Here is an 18,124-nt window from a genome sequence, read left to right as displayed (position 1 = left end):
GAATATCACTCAAGAAATCACTCAAGATATCCCTCAAGTAATTAATGAACAAAAGAAGAAACCTGTTGCATTTGGGAAGTTGTTGGACTGCAACTTGCATCCTGCCTTCCCATTGGCCCATGGAGTAAGCTTGTTCGTTTATAGAAGCATTTATTATATTGCCATATCATTAAAGATCTTGGTGTACAACAAACGAAATACCATTTAAAAGTAATCTAAATAATAATTAAAGTGGCTGGCTAATTAATCAGTATGAAAAAGTCTCCAATAGAGGCCTGGAAGTCAAAGAAGCAAGGATGCCTCCTGCCACATCTCTGCCTGAACCATGTTCCATAGCATGAGGCCAGCAGCACCAAATGCCCCACTTCCAGTTGAGGCCAGTCGGGCCTCTTTAACATGGAGGGCAACTAACAGCACTCCTCAAGATGATCTTGGTGATCCAGCAACTTCTGCAGGGCACCACGTTGGTCTAGCCAGTACGTACTTTAATGGGGTTGTTATAGTGTCTTGCGAGCTGATGAGTGTGGCAGAATCGCTCACCCACATTATAGAAGCCATTGTCTTCAGCTTTTTGGTACCAGCATGTTTTGCTTTAAGCCACACTTTGCCCCAGCCTGCCTCTCTGAAAAGCAGCATCATCAGGCCCAGTGTGTGGGGTGGGTCTGGTCCTGATCTCTGGTTGTATGCTCCCATCCCTCTGCAAAAAAAGCTATGGAAGATCAGCTTCAAATGGCTCCATAAACTGAAACGAAAAAGTAAAAGGAGGCTTTGGGGTGTTTATATGACAGCTGGTTACCTAGGAGTCCTAGTTTAGATCATTAAGTAGCCAACACTCTGAAGGTATGTATAACTGAATTCTAATCACATTTTGAGGTAAAATATGTCCCTACAAGAAAGCACTCAGAGCTGCATTCTTGCTTTCCTCCCATTCTTTTTGTTTTGTTTTGTTTCCTGCCTCTCTCCTTTGACCTACGCTTTTTTTGTCAAATATAACTCCTGGAACTGCAAAACAGTATTTACCTGCCACTGACCTCCCTTTTGGGAGCAGAGAGCTTACTGTTTCTTCGTGAGCCAGTGTGTAGGAAGAGCGTGGACTTTCCAGAGGCATCTGGCTGGTGACTGGGAGAGAACTGGATGTGGGATGCAGAACTTTTAACAGTCTGCAACCCAAGCAAGCACATTTATTGCTGGTTAGCCAGTCAGGCCTTTTGCATACACAGGCAATGCGATAGGTATTACGAAACACTTGGAACCATAAGAGTATAATTAAAATGATACCATTACAGTAACTCAGTTACATATATTAACTTGTGATTTGGTGTCTTGGAGTCATGAGCACAGCATCACCGTTTGCCTAGCAGTGGCTACTAGGCATGATGGCCAAATTCTCCCTCTGAGCTGGAGGCAGCGATGCTTCAGAATACCAGTTTCTGGAAGCTGCAGAAGGAAGGAGGGCTCTTGGGGTCATGTTCTGGTTTCCCCCCGGCATCTGGTTGGCCCCTGGACTAGGAGGGCCATTGGCCTAAGGCAGCAGCAGGCGATTCTTATGTCCTTATCTGCTTAATTTCACAGTACACAATAAATGGGAAGAAAGTTGAAGTTGCTGTCAAACACGTTATCGCCGGGAAGGAAGTGGCTCAGCGGGGCATCTTCTCCAATCCAGAGACCCTGGACCTTTACCGAGACATTCCTGAGCTCCAGAACTTCTGAAGGAACCTCCCTTTCCCCCCTCTCTGTGTTTGTGTGTGTGCGCGTGTGTATGGTTTTGTACTGTGTATATAATATGTATATGGACGCTGTATGCAAAAGAAACTATTTAAGCAATGGTGTTTCTTTTGAAAAAGGAGAAACACTGTTTTGATTTGCCAAGTGCTTCATGAAAAGGCTTCGGGAAGGGCAGCCCTGCAAATTGTTGTGTATCGGCGTTGCTTTCCTTCCAGCCTAGAAGATCTAGCTTGCCTCTTTTTAGATGCAGCTGGGTACAGAGACTTTTTAAATGATCTACACTAAAAAAATGGGTCTTCTGGTTTGAATTTTATCTTTTAAAATCGAGGAAATAGGGTGGTAGGCATATATACCATTTGATTATGGTTGGAGGTGGGGCACCTGTTTCCCCCGAGACGCTGTTGGACTCCAACTCCCATCAGCCTCAACCAGCATGGCTAATTGTCAGGGATTATAGGAATTGTAGTTCAGCAGCATCTGGAGGGCTGCACGTTCTCATTCCTGGTTATGGTTTAAGACTGCTCAAGATTCCAGGAAACTACTGGTGGCTTTTCAGTGGGAAGACTAGAAGACTATGGGCATGTTTCTCATGCTTGCCACTGTTCTTCACTTGAGGTTTTTTAGGCAATGGGGATGTTGAGTGTGATAGAAAGAGTGCATTCTCAGTGGTGATAGTGCCCAGTAGGCTTAGATAGCAGCATTCTGAAGAACTGAGGGTGTTTCCCTTAGACCACACCCCCCAATCCTCAACAGGAGACGGGGGATTGGTCTGTCACTGACAATTGCATGTGGGAAGGTTTCCCAGATGCAAGGAAGTGTTCACAGCAGCTGGATTCACTTTATTTTTACTTATTATTTTTTAAATAAAGAGATTGACTTCTGGGTCTGTGTTTAAAACTTTTTTTATTTTTTAGAAATACCTCTTTTTAAGATTAGCTTTTAGGACTACTTTTGGACTACTGCTTCCATCGGAACCAGCCAGAAAAACACCGGGAGGGGCACCAGTTTGGCAAAGCCTGTTTTGGAACAGAGCACAGATTTGCTGCCACTGTTTGAAATAATACTTGACTTTCCTGCTAAAATATGAAAGGTTGCAGCCCTCATTTAGACACATCTTGCAACCAGTGGAACCGGCTAGCAGTGACTAGCAGATCGTTCCATCAGTTCCCCGGGACTTTGGGTTGGCACCAGGATTTCAATGCCTCATCTTCCCAGCCCTCAAACAGTCTCTTTTGGAGAAAGGGGAGATGCTGGAATTAGAAGCATGACTATGCACTTAGTTTCCTGAAACAGTTTTCCTGCTTTAAATTTTTATGCAGATCTGAAGAAAGCAGGTCAATGTGATTTTCATGCACAACCCATTGCGGATCCTGAGCGTGGAAGTAAACTGCAAAGTCACTGATCTTGTACATCCCCATTTTTAACTGTGTGTGGGCTAAAGGAGGACATTGTCACCAGTGAAGGTCAGTGTGGTGCTCTCTGGATGCTGATGGATGCCAGCTCCCTTCAGCCCAGCCTGCGTAGCCCAGTGGTCAAGGGTGATGGGCGCTGTGGTCCTTGGAACATCTGGAGGGCATCGCATTGGCTCTTGAACCTTTTCTTCCACACTGCCAACAGCAATGGTAGCTTTGGCAGAACACATCCCATAGAGACTTTGGATACTTAGCCCCCATTTGCCTGTGTTGGTTTACAAGTAGGGCCCAGGAAATTGGGTGTGTAAGCAGGAGAGTGCTGGCAGAACCTCTCTTCCATTAGCTGCTGGTGGACTTGGAAAGGAAGTTTGAGAGCCCTTTATCTTAAAATCAGGTCACAACCACACCATCTGTTTAAATCACATGGCTTCCCCCAAAGAATTCTGGGAACTGTAACTTGCAGGGGGAGTATGTGAATGCTCCTGGGGTTACTTGAGCTGGAGAGAAGCCATGAGCTTTAAATGGTTGTGACCTCGGCTTTTGTGGGAGAAAACAAGAGAAGAGAAAAATAGGTGTGGAGAGTCCATGAGATTAAGGCTTAACACCAGGGCCGGAAGAGAAGCCCCTTTGTGGGATGGATTGAGTATACAGGCTGCTGTCTGCCCATCCTGTGTCCCAGAAACTCCCAAGACCTTTGTGTTTGGTGGCCAATATGAGTAACTTCCTTTCTTTAAAATAATAACCCTACCGTGTGATCTTTTGGGGGTGTGGGGGGGGGGAGGTGGAAGGAACTGTTTCTTGGTGCTTTGTAAAGGGATTTCCCCCCTAATAAAACAAATTGTTACTTGTGTATGGAAAACAACTAAACAGATTTTTTATGGTCCATTGTGTTTTTCATAATGGAAGATGTAGTTGTGTGAACTCTGCAAGAAAGAAAGGTTTGGTGCTTCAAAAACTCCTGCGTTATTTGGAATGATTGGTGAACAAATTCTGTCTTGGATCCCTCCCCCCTTTTTAAAATCACGTTGAGTGATCTCAGTGATGCTTTAAGGAATTTAAACTTAATAAAACTGCAGAATAAATTCTCATCTTTATTGTGGAGTGAATTGATCATACTTTGTAAGGAGCAGAGGTCAGTAAATCCTCCCTTCTTCCCTCCTCTTCAGCTTCTCCACACTGCTGCTTCTCCTAGTCCAGGCAGGGGGGGTTGTAGCCTGGGGGCCACATTCCCTCCTGGACAGCCTTCTGAGGGCCATGTGCTGGTGGTGGGTGGGGCCAGTCAAAAGTGGGTGGAGCAAGAAACGTAAATGTTGCCCCATACAGTAGGCCAGTTTCTCCACACACTCAAAGCTCCCTTCTCTGTCCTCCATGTAGGCGATTCTCTCCGTTCTGTGCCCACCACACATTCAGAGGCCCCCAGAAGCAGGCATTGCATCATCCTTGCCGAAGGAATAGAGGTTTCATCACAGAGCCTTGAGAAGGGGGGCAAAAGTGAGGCTGCATCATAAACTGGGCTGCTGTCACTTACAGGGATCAGATCTGCAACCTTGACATGATCAGCGCCACACTAACCAAAGGAGCAAGTGCTCTTTATTGGGCATGATTTGTCAGGGTGGTTATACATGACTCTGCTTTCAGTAACGCTGGCACATGCAAACGCTTTGGGGCAGGCATATGGCTTCATTTCCAATCAGTGCGTGTCCCATAACTTCCTCCTGAAATTCTGTATCTTTTCAGAGCATACATATTCTGCGGTTGCTTTTTTTGTGTGTCCTGATGTGGTTGCCTCTCCAGACCCCAGTAACACTGCAGCAGTATCACAGAACAACTTATAAAATGGAATAATTTGCACACTCTCCTGCTTAAATCCAGCACTCGTGCATTATTTTTGCTGCACAGCACCCCCACAAAAATCACCAGTCTGGAAAAACCCTAATATTGCAAATAAAGACACCATAAGTCCGTGTGGAGCTGCTGTCGTTTAATTTCAAAGGTGAGATACCTTTGCAATGTGATGGCAGTTGTGGGCAGTCCTACTGCTCAGAAAAAAAGGAGTAGATTCAGTTTTGACAATGTCCCTTCTATATTTTCTAATATAGGTTTTGTTGGAAGTTGATCAATGCCAATTATTATAAAATCAATTATTATAAAATCAATAAAATATTCTAAAAAGAGAGGTGCTGAGTACACCCCTAGTCCAGGCAAATGGTATTCCTGCCTGGGGCATCCGTGGTACTAGTCTCATCACACCAGCACCCCCACAAACCTGCCCATGACCAAGTTCCTCCAAAGCCTTGCACCCCCAGTTCCTTCTCCAACATTCTTAAACGTACACGGATTCATCATTCATGCAAAATGGCTGGCATTTACAAAGCACTGTGATCTTTATTAATTAGCAAATATGGAATAGTACATTAATCTGGTAGTTTGTTAAGAGTCATTGGGAATTGTAGCTCTGCTTGGGGTAATCTTTACTGCCCAGAATTCTTTCAAGGCATAATGGGTCCATAGCCTAGGGATGTAGGGGGGCGGGATTCAATTCTGCTTCCAGTCCCGCGGGCGGGGGGCGGGCGACTCCGCCCTGGACCAGGGAGGGAAGGCGGCGGCGGCGAGGGCGGCCGGAGCCCCGCTGGGAGGAAGGGCCAGGCAGCCGGCCGGCCGGGCGCGCCCGAGGCGTTTCCCGAGGGGCTCCGGGCGGGGGGCTGCGGGGCGAGCGGAGAGTCTTTGCGACGGGGACCTGGCGGACTTCTGCCTGCCGCCGGCCGGCCGCCTTCTTCTGCTGGCCTCCGCTCTCTCGGAGGATCGCAGCGGCCCGCCCGGGATGCGCAGAGACTTTTCTCGCAGGTTTTCCCGAGGGTTTTGTTTTTCTGTCCTGAGCCTGCTCACCTGGAAGCAGCTGGGGAAATTTAGGCTTGGCTGACAGCTTGCAAAAAGGTAACACTGATTTATCATTTTATTTATTTCTTATAAAAATACATCATGAAAAATTTAAAACAAGTTAAAAACAAAAGGAAATTAAAAACAGACACCAGTAGCCCATGCTTGGAGTCATTATCTGTATAGGCCTGGCAGAAAAGTTTTCAGCAGGTGTTTAAAAGTTGGCACAGGAGGTGCCTGCTGACTCTCCAGTGACAGAGAGTTCCACAGGACTGGGCCAATGACACTTCCTTATGGATTGCTGTACTGGGCAGTCTAAAAGAGACAAGGCTTCATGACAGCAGGACATGTAGTACAGCACAGTCTCCAGGGAAGGAGCGCCAGACCTTTATTTAGATGTATGTGAGCCAGGATTGGCGATGAGGCATCACACTTTGTAGTTACTTGCACAAAAATGAACTTTTGGGTGGAGGTGATGGTGTGCACACTTCTGTATTAAAGCTTCATAAGCAACTAGGAACCACATTCAGCCACAGGGTTTTGAAGTCAGGCTTGCCTCTTTTTTAACCAGAGTAGGCCACCACACAACAACCCTGGTTTCCTGCCCAGGTGCTAGATCAGCCGCCCAATGCCCCTTTAGGTGGCACTCAGGCAAAGCCTGCTCTTTGTTGCTAATAGTCATCTGCTTGTAAACGATGCTAATTGAGACTTCCTTTGGCTGTTGGGAGCAGCTCCATGGACCACCTGGATTCACAGTGAGACTCTTGTGTGGTCCACAGCAGCTGGTCTGTGTGGTTGAACTTGCAGCATGCCAGCTGGGGGATGGAGCTCTTCTGCTCTGCACCCAGAAAACTCAAAGCCTGAAGATCTGTAACTGCCTCTTGCTTATTTTCATCATTTTTCTTTTCCATCAGTTTCTTCAACCAGCTGGCAACTTGGAGGCATCCGTGTCAGTTTGCATCTGCAAGTGTTTAGGTAGCTGGGCAGCCACTTGCTTTTATTCCGATGCTCTTGGGGCAGAAATAGTTAGAGAAATGTTAGCTAAGGAGAAAAGAACATAGTTGTGGTGAGTGGTGACTGAGGGAGGGGGTAAGTGAGTGCAGATTATAGGAGCAGAACTAGGAGCTTGCGTGTGCCTGAGAGAGGCATTCTGATCCAGAGCTTCGTGTCTTTTGCAGTACACAGATGGAGCTCTTGTGCAAGTAAGCTTTGCCACTGATTTTACTTGCAAGGCACAGCTCCATGTGGGCCATGGAAGGTGTGTATTACACTAGGTATTACACTATGGTGAAATCATAGGTATAACCTCACTTGCACGTAACACCGTTTGTGAATTGGATTCCGCTCCATCCCACTAAGAGTCCTAGTTTTGAGCCAAATGCCTCTATGTCTTCAGTTGTGCCTTTTTACAGTCATGAGAACTACTCATTTGCTTTTTGTGTGTCTGGTAGGTTGCAATGAAAGTGGCAGTTCTTGGAATCTGATGCCTGCGTGGAGCTAGTCATGTTGGCTCACCCAAAATGAATGCCCCACTTTGGGTAGAAACACTGAGAAATTATGTCCTGGTAAAAACAATAGCAAGGGCTTCAGGAAGACAACTTACAAGGGTGCTGAGGTAATAAGCAGGTCTGCAATATTTAATTGATTAATCTAACCAATTAAAAAAACCCTTTGATTACACAGTGCTCTTTGATTAATCTGTAGCAGATTTGACATATGCATAATCTTAACAATATGAAGTACCCATAGAACTGAATTTGGCAACTACTGTTTCCCTCTCTTCAGCAAGGAACTGTGTTGTTGCTTCAGCATTATTTTTGCTCAGATTCAGATTTGTTCAATTAATTTGCTGAAACTCATACTAGGGTATTTATTTGCTAAGATTTCTTTAATCGGGTAGACAGCCCAAGTAATCGGGTGTGGGGTTGTGTGATTTTATCAAGGTAGTAGGAATCCCACCTGTGCTCATAGTATTTCAAACAGAACAGATTGTGTGCTCACTTGCTTAACTTAATACAGACCACATGGAAAAGTAACCTTACAGTTGTCCTCCACCTTTGTCATGTAGGGGTTCAGTTCTCCAACATTAGCTGAGATGCAGACCAGGATGAGAAGATTCTCGGTGTACATCTTACCAGCTCTATTACTTGCATGCTTGGTCTACTTAAGGAGAGATGCCAAGCTGGTTGCGTCTTTGGCAAACAGAGAACTGCGCAGGCCAAACGTGAGCATTCCGAAGCTGGTGAAATCAAGCAAATGCTTGCCAGACATGATGGTCGCGAATTCCTTTCCCTCCCTCCCTGAGGTTCACCGTGTTTTCTTAACCTATAAACACTGCCGGAATTTCTCGACATTGCTGAAGCCCTCCAGATGTGCTGCAGAGACCTTCCTCCTGCTAGCAATCAAGTCCACCCCTGTGAACATAGACCGCCGCGCAGCCATCAGGAGCACCTGGGGGAAGGAGGCCATTATTGGTGGGAAATTGGTGAGGCTCCTGTTCTTGCTTGGCCGCTCAGAGATCAAAGTTCAGGCTCACTCCCTCCACCAGCTTTTGGCCTATGAAAACCTGGAGTTTGACGATATCCTCCAGTGGGATTTTGTTGATAACTTCTTCAACCTGACACTGAAGGAGCTGCATTTCCTTCGGTGGGTGGCAGAGGACTGCCCCCATGCCTGCTTTGTGTTGAAGGGTGATGATGATGTCTTTGTGAACACCTACAACATTGTAGAGTTCCTTGAGCATCTGGACCCTGACAAATACCTTTTTGCTGGGGATGTCATCAGCAAAGCCCGGCCAATCAGGAACACCAACACCAAGTATTTCATCCCAGAGTCAATGTATCCGGCATCCTTCTATCCACACTATGCTGGTGGCGGCGGCTATGTCATGTCACGGCTGATGGTGCAGCAGCTGCAGGTGGCAGCTGAGGACATTGAGCTGTTCCCAATAGACGATGTCTTTGTTGGGATGTGCTTGGCCAAAATGGGGATCATCCCAGTGCACCATCCTGGCTTTAAGACCTTTGGAATCCAGAGGCCCTTTAATCCCTTTGATCCCTGCCTGTACAAAGAACTGATGATTATACACAAACTGAACCCAACAGAGCTGTGGGTCATGTGGACGTTGCTGAAAGACGACAACCTCCGATGTGCCACGTCAGTAACTCAGAAACTATAGGATAGATTAGGACGTGTCTGGTGCAGTAAAACTACCAGACTGAGACTTTGATAGGAGCTGGCTTAAATTGATATAAACAGATATCTTTCCTTTTTAAAAAAAAGATTATTTATGGTAGAATAATTTTATTGCACTGATTTCCCACCCCCAAACTTGTTTACAGATGTCCTCAAAAGTTAGCAACCTGCCATGCCCAGAGGCAGCTGCAGAGGAGGAGGGAGGGGAGGGTTTGCTTTCATGCTTTTCCTGGTAGCATCTTCTCCCTGGTACTGGAGTAAATGGCTGTGGCCAGGCTCTCCCTGCATCCTAAAATAAAGTCGTCTCTTGTTTCTGTTTCTTTGGTTACCTGCTGCACCAGCTTCACCTTGACTGGAAGTACTCATCAGGAGTACATTGGTTCATAAAGAGAAAAAACTTCAACTTGAGAGAAAACAATAAAAAATAGTATTTTCTCTGTTGAAGCACTACGGTCAAAGGTCAAGCAACCAGTGTAATACTTTTGGCAGTCTTTGTAAATGTCTCACTAGCGAAAATGTGAAGTCTCAAATATTCTGGGGGAATGTTGATTGCAGGATGTGGTCTGAGGGCACACAAAATGGAGCTACGCAGGTTCAGTCTGTTCAGTGCCTGATAAGGCTATCAAAGACTACCAGCCATAATGACTATGTTCTTCCACTATTGTCAGAGGAAACGTCCCTCTCAGCACCAGTTGCTGGTACTTACAGATGAGGAGACTGCTATGGTACCCAGGTTCTGCTCATGGGCTTCCCAGAAGAGCAGGATGCTGACCACTGGCCTGGTCCAGCAGACTCTTTTTATAAGCAGAGAGCACCAGTGGATACCCTGGGTTACATGATGGTGAAAGGCAGGATTTTTTTTTAACAGAAAAGGCACAACTAATAACATTCCCCATCAGACCAACCCCATGTCTCCTCTACACAGGTTTAGATCAGTTTAAAACATGTTTAATAATTTTCATGGCTTCCAGACGAGGGATGAGCTTGTAAAAGTACAAATCCCATAATGCTCAGGGAGAGAGGACCCACAACAGCTAAACTTGTTAAAATGTGTAGTGTTGCTAGACCATTGGAGTCTCCTACAGTAGCAAGCCACCTTGGCCTTGGCATAAAGTCCAGGGGTATTTTGAGCTGTTCTTCAAACTCAGGTGCTTCTCTTCCCAATTTGAGGGCCCTCCAGATGTTTGCACTTCATTAGCAGTAGACAGGGGTCAAGGAAGATGGGGTTGTATTTAAGCATCTGGAGGAAGGCAGGTGCAGAGTGCTTCACTAGGCCTGGGTCACTGGACTCTGAAGATAGAAACCCCGAATCGTCTTTTACGGTAACCTCTGTATTAACCTAAGGGGTAAGTCACTGTGCTGTAACAAAATACATGTTGCACAATATATTCATGCCTAACCAAGAGCCATAACATGTCTTCATGGTTTTCATGTTTCAGTAGTCATTTTTCTCACTGGAATTTGGGCAGGAAAAGTACTGTGTGTTGGGGATGGAACTGCAAATAACCCTGGCTTGCTTCGTTTCCTTCCCTTTCACACCAATGATGAATTATTTGGAAGAATAGGGGTTGAACTCCCATGTGCCAACAGAGAATAATGGATAGAAGAAATGTCTATGCAGCATTTAAAATTAAAGATTGCAGGGAGACGGGGAATAGAAAGTGGGCAATGCAGCTGATTACATGCATGTGTGAAGTGTCTCCAGGTGACCAGCTGGCGGGGGGCGGGGGGAGATGTTAATAAATAGGAAAACCGTTTTTTCTTCTTCTCCCCTTCACCCATTTTTTAGTCTTGTCAGCTCCATAAATTTACATAAATAGGGTAAGTGAACAGGCTAGTAAAGATGTTAATGGGCAGGTAACTTTCCTGGGCTTAGTTGTAAGGGTGATGTGCATTACAAGCACACATAGACACATCTTTTCATATTATTATTGTTGAAATTAAAATCCTAGTTCAAATTTCTGTATTGATTTTTAAAAATTATTATTATGCAATGTCATCAGCGAAGTTGGATTCTCCCCTTCTTACATTTTCTCAAGCTGCATCTTTTGCATTCCCTTCTCCTGAAAATCTCTGGGCCTTCCATGCTGCAGTTTTTGTTTTGATAGACTGCCTTGTTGTCTCCAAAAAAGCATCATGCATTGTCAAACAGCAGAAATCCAAATCATTGCTGACAAGGCCCACAAGTCCCGGCTGTTCCTGTTAGCATACCTTTCCTGTATTTTAAAAAAAGTACTGTGACTACTTTCTTTTCTGATGCAATCTGATTTATGCTTCCCTAAAGTTGGGAGCTGGTGGGTGGAGAATAGAACATTAAATTTCGTTTGCAATCTATGAGAACGGTGTCTTTCTTGGGGAGGCATAGATGTGTTATTGTTTTTGCAATTAGTGTGTTCATGCAGGGGCATTGATAGCAAGGGGCATTCAATTATGGTGGTATGAAGATGAGATGAAAGGACACTTGTGGTGTGTCTCTTGAGCCATGATGCGTGCAGCAGTGAGAAGTGAAGGTTTGTGTGCAACAGTTCCATCTGACCACAGGAAGTGATTTGCCTTTACAAAAAGCCTAGCCCACCTTTCTTTCGCATTACCTGGCTCACATAGCATTCCAAAGGGTTCTCTTCACTTTGTGTTTGAGTAAGATAAAACCCACCTCTATATGTCATAAGCTCCAAGCTATATAGAGGAACCGTATTTTTCGCCCTATAGGACGCACTTTTTCCCCTCCAAAAATGAAGGGGAAATGTGTGTGCGTCCTATGGGGCGAATGCAGGCTTTCGCTGAAGCCTGGAGAGCGAGAGGGGTCAGTGCGCACTGCCCCTCTCGCTCCCTGGGCTTCAGGCAGCTATCCGCAAGCCTTGCAAGCCCGGCGGGAGGTCCCGCGGGCTCGCAAGGCTTGCGGGCAGCAGCCTGCAGCCCACAAACTCGGGGGATAGCGGGGAGGCGCAGCACCGCCACCCCGCTATTCCCCGACCTGGTCTGGAGGCTGGCGGGGGGGAGAAGCAAGCTTGCTTCTCCCCATCGCCAGCCCCATAAGCTCGGGGGACAGCGGGGCAAGCCGCTGCCCCACGGAGGCTAGGGAGGCTGTCCCTGAAGGCAGAAGAGGGAGACGGAGCGCTCCGTCTCCCTCTTCTAGCTTGGGGATGGCTGCGCAAACCTGGGGGGGGGGGGATAAATTTTTCCCCCTTGATTCCCCCCCCCCCAAAAAAAAACTAGGTGCGTCCTATGGGCCGGTGCGTCCTATAGGGCGAAAAATACGGTATATTTGATTTGAAACACAGTTTTTGTTGGAGTTAGATTAAATGCACTTATGAGTAAGTCATATTGAATGTGCAAGATTGCACTGAAAATTTTAATCACTTGTCTCGAAAGGTGCCTTTTAGTAGCGTGATAGATGCTGCACAACCTATTCTCCCCATCACCTTTTGAATTTTTTTACTCCATAATGTTAGGACAACAGATTATTCCCATTGCTGGGTGCAGCTATCTGAACTGAATGATTAAATTATTGTTGGTGGTGGTGGTTGTGTAATTGTGGTGGTGGTAATGAGACACCCTTGTGTGACTTCACCTACTGTGTGCTAGCATGTAGATCACCTGTGCCATATTGGGACTATTGTCTGCATAGTCCACTTTTGAGAATCTGCCTTTAGCTACAGTTAAAAGAAGTCCCGCTAACTTTTATTTTTAAAAAGAGGTTGCTAAAGTTCACATAATTAGAGCGGAGCATATACACAAGTGACATTTATCTTTTAAACTGACTTTCTGGCAACTTACTTGTGAAATTTCAGGTGCAATAATAGTTGGCATGACTTCATTTCCTTTACAACCCAAGTAAATATTTTCAAAGAAAAAACCCAACCCTTTTGAAATTGAAGGTACAATTAGCTCCAGGCTTTTGAAAGTTTGAGGACCTGTTACTGAATCATCTTCATTAGCCATTCTAACAATAGACCCCCACAGCCAAGAAAGGACCCCTCAGCTGGCTACTTTCACATTTGCATAGTTGATTTAAATAGAAACACTTTCCCACAAATCAGAAATACAACTTCCAATGTCCAAGACCTGCAGCTAATAAGGTTGGCATTTAAACTTAGTGCCTCCTTCCCCCATCAAAGTTGGGGGCAAAATCCTCAAGGCTAGCAACACTTCAGTCTTCACGCAGGTAGGCTTCTTCATTGGTTTCCTCCACGCTGGCTTGTCGACCGGCTGGCAGCAACGGTGGCTCTTCTGTCAGCTTCATGAGCTCCTCAGTTTGAACTTCCGCCAGCTTAGTCTCTGCTTTCTGCGACAGCTGCCGCACCTCTTGCACTTGGGTTTTCACCAGCTGAATGTGGTTATGTGTTGAAACGGATGCTTGATCAGCTCCTGAAAAAGTAAGGTTAAAATCAGCATATTTACACCACAACACTGATTGGACTTGGGTCCAGGCACAGATCCAAGGGTGTTCATGGATAGGCACATGTCATTCACATTAAGACATGGCTGTCATATGACAGCAACGTGCAGACATACATGGTTGCAGATGCAGACTTTCCTTGCACCCGTCTTGCAGAATTCCTTGCATTATTTTCTTTCACCACATCACAGGACAACAAATCCTGAGGCTGGTTTAAAAAGATCTCTCCAAACATGGTCTGCATTTGATGAAACACATATATGCATGTTGTGCTATTTTCTTTTAACATCTCCAATATGCTTTTGGAAGGGGGGGGGGCTTCTATGGTACAACCCAAACTCCAAAATAGGTGTGGGAACACCCCTACACGTACACTCTTCTGGACCAAAGTGTTTGAGAGACAATTCAAGTGAATACAACTTGTCCTAAGATGCAAATGCCTTGGAAAGGACAACAGTGGGGAGCTATTCAGTGATGGGGATATGCTTCAGTGAATAATACCAGACTGATACGCTGCTTCTGCTGCCATCTCTGAAAGGCGCAATGCAGTCATCCACCTGGATTCTAACTTCAGGTACTCCTGTTGCTTCGCAGTCATCTAAAGAAAAAAGCTACAATGAGAAACAGCATCTGAACTTGCTTATTCCACCAAAAATAAACATTTTATAAGCAGGTTAGGTTAAATAAAAGCAAACTTCTGATTTGGCACAATTCGTTTACAACCACTCTCATTTGAACTTACAGCTGTATATCCGATCACTGTTAAGCCTGCTTTTTTTTGCTTTTTTTTTAAAAAAAGCTGTGTTTCAAGTGAGAATGGAGTAAGGAATTTGAAATCAGGCCTTTGGGGTCCATATCCAGAATATCAATGCTGGAATACTGGTTCCTGAAAAAGATGCATTGAGTCCAGGTTTCTTGCTGGTTCCTTACCTCTACTCGAGCACCAATGATCACCTGCCAAACTGCATCCTCCTCATTGGAATTCATTTTCCCAAGGAGGTGTGTGTATTTCTGGTACAGTGACACCAACGTGTAAACTGCCTGCAACAGGAAACAACCCACACTCAGTAGCACCCAGTTAACTCAAAGTTTGTGTTATGCTACAGAATTCAGAAGTTGAGAGAGAGAGCATCTTACCGTTGTATACTCTGTTAGAGCTTCAATTAACGCATATGTTGTTTGAGAGAGAAGGGTACCAGTGCTATCGGTTACTAAAGACACAGCTCTTCGGATTAACGCTTCATTGCTAAGTGAGCTTGGATCATGTTTCTGAAAGACAAATATTATGCGTTTGCCAGCTTGCTTTTCAAAATAATAGCTCTTCAAGATCTGGAAACCTGACATGGCTGCCGGCAAAAAAGAAAAAAGCCAGAAGTCATTAACTTTAAATAATATTTTATTAGCGTAACAGTGAGTACACCAATCAAAAGTATAAATATATATACGAATGTGTAAAATACATAAAATGATACCAAAATGATAATACTATCTGTTACTTATAAGAAAAAAATGACCTAAAACAACTGGAATGGTAAAACCAGTGTTTGCTCAGATAAAACCCATTTAAATTAATGGAACTAAGTTAGACATGTCCATTAATTTCAGTAGGTCTGCTGTGAGTAAAACCTGTTAACTAATTATTGAAACCTAGTACAATGTTTACTTATCCTCAGGCAATTCCTAATAAAGTATGTGGCTCGACATTATCCCATATTTACATAATTAAAAAGTCTCTACTTTTCACTGAACAGATTGCCAAGGCTTTTCTTCTTTTGTTCTGAGTTTGTCAGTTTTATCATATGTCCAATATCTCACACCTTAGCTCTCCACTCATCTGAAGTCAGAGCATTGGGTTCCCCCCAGTTATAACTAATGGTGATCTGTGCAGCTGTCAATAGATAAACTGTTAGTTCTTTACCTTCTGGTAAAACTAAAACCTTTCCATAACCAAATAAAATAACTAGAAAATGCATTGGGGAAAGCCAAATGTTGTGATTTCTCCGTTAATTATATGAGGAAAAAATAAAGCAGTAATGATACCTTAGCAGCTAGGTGCTGTATGCTTATAATAAGAACCTGAGAAAAGCCTGCTGGTTCCGGCCAATGGGCCATCTTGTTCTCACAGTGGCTCACAAGATGCAGGTGGGAAACCAGCAAACAGGATTCAAGTGCAAGAGAACTCCCCTTCCGTAGTTTCCAGCAACTGGTATTCAGAAGCATTTATGCCTCCAATTGTGGAGGCAGAGCACAGTGTTGAACCAGACCAACAAGGATGAGCAACTGAATTTTTAGTTCTTTATTAGCAAAGCACTTGGTTACATCACAAGAATACTCATGCTGACTCATGTCTAGGCACCTACGACTAGCAGACCCGTGCTCTGTCTTGGACAGTTGGAGCTACAGTGTGGCCCCTTCCCCTCCTGTCTTAAACTTGAAGTGCATGGATCCTCCTCAACAGCAGCTCTAGCTGTTCCAGGCGCTACACGCCTCTCCTTGAGCGTGGAGACAACAAAGTGGGGTTTCCAAAACCATGACTGTCTCTAGAAGCACCCCGGTCTCTCCAATATCCGAGGCCTCCTGCAGCTCTTCTGTCTCTCATTGCCCTGTCTCCTCTTCCCGACTTTCCTCTTGCACCACCAGTCTCTGCCTCCCTCGGCTCACACAGCACCCCCTCCCATTCCTCTGGCTCCTGCCCATCCCTGACAAATAGCCACATTTTCACATACTGTTTAAACAGCTGCAAACAAGTAGAGACACAGATGTCAGGAGGCAGCAAGTTCCAGATAAAAGAGTAACAAGGACAGAAAGGCTGGAGGTGTAAATAGAAGAAAAATTCAACCCCAAATGGAAGGGAAATGATTTGTTTTAAAAAAGAGAGACTACCAAAGAATTTAAAAATTAAGTTGAACCTTTGGTCCTGGCATTGTAACCGATAAATATTTCCCAGAGGGTTACCTGTGTAATAGGAATTGCAGACAAGGTTACTCCAAACCCCAGTGCTACCACTTTGCTCCATGGTCCCCTCAATCCTGACATGCAACGAGCTTTACCATTTGCCAAGATGGGAAAACTGTGCCTAGGGGGAAAAACATATCCATCTTAGGTACAAGTGCTATAAGCAATATGAATTCTGGAGGACAAATGAGCAAAGATCCACCATATTTGGAGTCCACTGCCAGCCAAGTCCTGCTTACAGTCCTCTCATTTCAAGAGTCAGGCTGTTAGGAAACTGAGCAGAAACTCCTTAACTGTACACATCAATGTATTCCTGTTGTGTTTTATGATTTTCCTGATATTGTAAGTGAGCTGGAACTGGTCAGTGACCATAATAATAAAATTCAATTCAACTGTACATCTGTCACTGCAAAACAGTCTACCTCCTCCAGGATTTAGACTATAAAACATTTTCAAAGATACCTTGTACCTTTGAAGATGCAGATATTGATTTCTTTATTTGCTCACGGTGCAATACAAGTAAAATAATCCAAATAAAACAATACAGGCAAACTACGTCCAGAACGAGCAGTTAAAAATCACAATAGCAACAGTTAGAAGAGAGATTTGTACAGTGAATACAAACTGGGTTCTGTTGTACTTAGTTGGGTGTCCAGATCAAATTTCGCTTCCATTATCTACAGAGGATTTACTAATTCACTGCAGGGGCCGCTACTATAGGAGGCGGCAGCACCTCCGGGAGCGAATTCATCCCAGGCGGACGTCGATAAGGAAGTGAACTGAAGCAAAAGGCGCGGCCGGGGGGGGGGAGACAAAGCTGCGGGGGCAGCAGAGCGAAGTGGAGGAAGCTGGTGCCTATCCACAGATACCTGAAGAAAGCGTAGCAGCTCCGCAGCCACCGGCTACTCAAGGCCGTCGCCATCTTGGTTCAGTCAAGGCGCAGCGGAAACACGTCATCACCAGCGCCACGGCTAATGCCATAGAGCTATTTCGTAAGGAGGGACGTAGCCCTCCGCGCTCCTTTTCTTCTGCGAGAGTCGTTTCGCGCCGCTGCCTTCCTCAGAGGCTGATCCCGGCTGGGTCTACGAGGGATTTATACAGCTAGAACGACGACAAAAATCCTCATTATTAGGAAGCCGCCGCCTTCTATCGTCACTTCCGCTCTAGAACGGCTCGGGTTCTGTTTAGGTCTTCGCAGAGCAGGAAGGAGAACGTGCGCGCTGCAGAGATGCGAAAGTGTAGAGTGGCGCTCCTATGGACACGGCAAGCCGCCACGGGCGACGACGCGCCTCCGAGTCCCACTTGCTGGAAATCCTGAGCGAGATGGAATTGGCGTCGAGGGCGATGGGGACGGAGCGTCCTTTCGTCTGGTCCTGCAGAGTCCATCTGTTTAAATGACCCAGCGGCTGTTTCTTTACCGGAAGATGAGCCCTTGTGGCTCTGAGATTTTCTGGCTCTAGGAGGTTTCAAGCTTTTACGCATGCGTCGGGATCAGAAGCGGGGGGGGGGAGAGGGCTGCTTGCGTGTTAGCACGTGATCCTGTTGGCGTGAGAGACCGCCT

At 45.4% G+C, this 18,124-nt stretch overlaps 3 protein-coding genes across 5 annotated transcripts in view; 2 read left to right on the top strand and 1 right to left on the bottom strand.

Annotated features, from left to right (window-relative positions):
* AACS (acetoacetyl-CoA synthetase) overlaps positions 1-4,225 on the top strand; it is a 59,852-nt gene extending 55,627 nt beyond the window's left edge. Inside the window, exon 18 of the mRNA XM_081174464.1 lies at positions 1,573-4,225. Within this exon, the coding sequence (XP_081030590.1) occupies positions 1,573-1,710 (138 nt within the window). The 3' untranslated portion in view covers positions 1,711-4,225. The remainder of the gene's footprint in view (positions 1-1,572) is intronic.
* A 125-nt stretch (positions 4,226-4,350) lies between these two features.
* B3GNT4 (UDP-GlcNAc:betaGal beta-1,3-N-acetylglucosaminyltransferase 4) lies at positions 4,351-11,543 on the top strand. 3 transcript variants are annotated; one of them, XM_081174484.1, is made up of 3 exons: positions 4,351-4,594; positions 6,929-6,989; positions 8,083-11,543. In XM_081174484.1, exon 3 carries the CDS (start codon positions 8,110-8,112, stop codon positions 9,190-9,192), a length of 1,083 nt encoding a protein of 360 aa, XP_081030610.1. In that variant the 5' UTR covers positions 4,351-4,594; positions 6,929-6,989; positions 8,083-8,109; the 3' UTR covers positions 9,193-11,543. The 3 variants fall into 3 exon arrangements, with proteins under 3 accessions (XP_081030610.1, XP_081030608.1, XP_081030609.1); XM_081174482.1 differs by lacking the exons at positions 4,351-4,594; positions 6,929-6,989 and adding an exon at positions 5,909-6,071; XM_081174483.1 differs by lacking the exon at positions 4,351-4,594 and having other exon boundaries at positions 6,563-6,989.
* Positions 11,544-12,868: 1,325 nt separating this feature from the next.
* DIABLO (diablo IAP-binding mitochondrial protein) lies at positions 12,869-17,750 on the bottom strand. The gene is made up of 6 exons (XM_081174492.1): positions 17,433-17,750; positions 16,564-16,684; positions 14,746-14,877; positions 14,539-14,649; positions 14,110-14,206; positions 12,869-13,577 (listed from the first exon to the last, which is right to left on the bottom strand). Exons 1-6 carry the CDS (start codon positions 17,483-17,485, stop codon positions 13,360-13,362), a joined length of 732 nt encoding a protein of 243 aa, XP_081030618.1. The 5' UTR covers positions 17,486-17,750; the 3' UTR covers positions 12,869-13,359.
* Between the last annotated feature and the right edge of the window lie 374 nt (positions 17,751-18,124).

This window comes from Podarcis bocagei (genome assembly GCF_964188305.1).
Source record: "Podarcis bocagei genome assembly, chromosome: 16".
NCBI classification, from domain to species: domain Eukaryota; kingdom Metazoa; phylum Chordata; class Lepidosauria; order Squamata; family Lacertidae; genus Podarcis; species Podarcis bocagei.
This window is presented reverse-complemented; position numbering and strand designations above follow the sequence as displayed.

What these genes read in the sequence shown, in the direction of transcription:
- B3GNT4 (XM_081174484.1), top strand. Translation starts at nt 8,110, where the DNA reads ATGCAGACCAGGATGAGAAGATTCTCGGTGTACATCTTACCAGCTCTA.
- DIABLO (XM_081174492.1), bottom strand. Translation starts at nt 17,485, where the DNA reads ATGGCGACGGCCTTGAGTAGCCGGTGGCTGCGGAGCTGCTACGCTTTC. An exon ending in TCATTGGTGCTCGAGTAGAG is followed by an intron (nt 14,207 to 14,538) that starts GTAAGGAACCAG and finishes TTTTTTCTTTAG; the next exon opens with ATGACTGCGAAGCAACAGGA. An exon ending in AGAAGCAGCGTATCAGTCTG is followed by an intron (nt 13,578 to 14,109) that starts GTATTATTCACT and finishes TTACTTTTTCAG; the next exon opens with GAGCTGATCAAGCATCCGTT.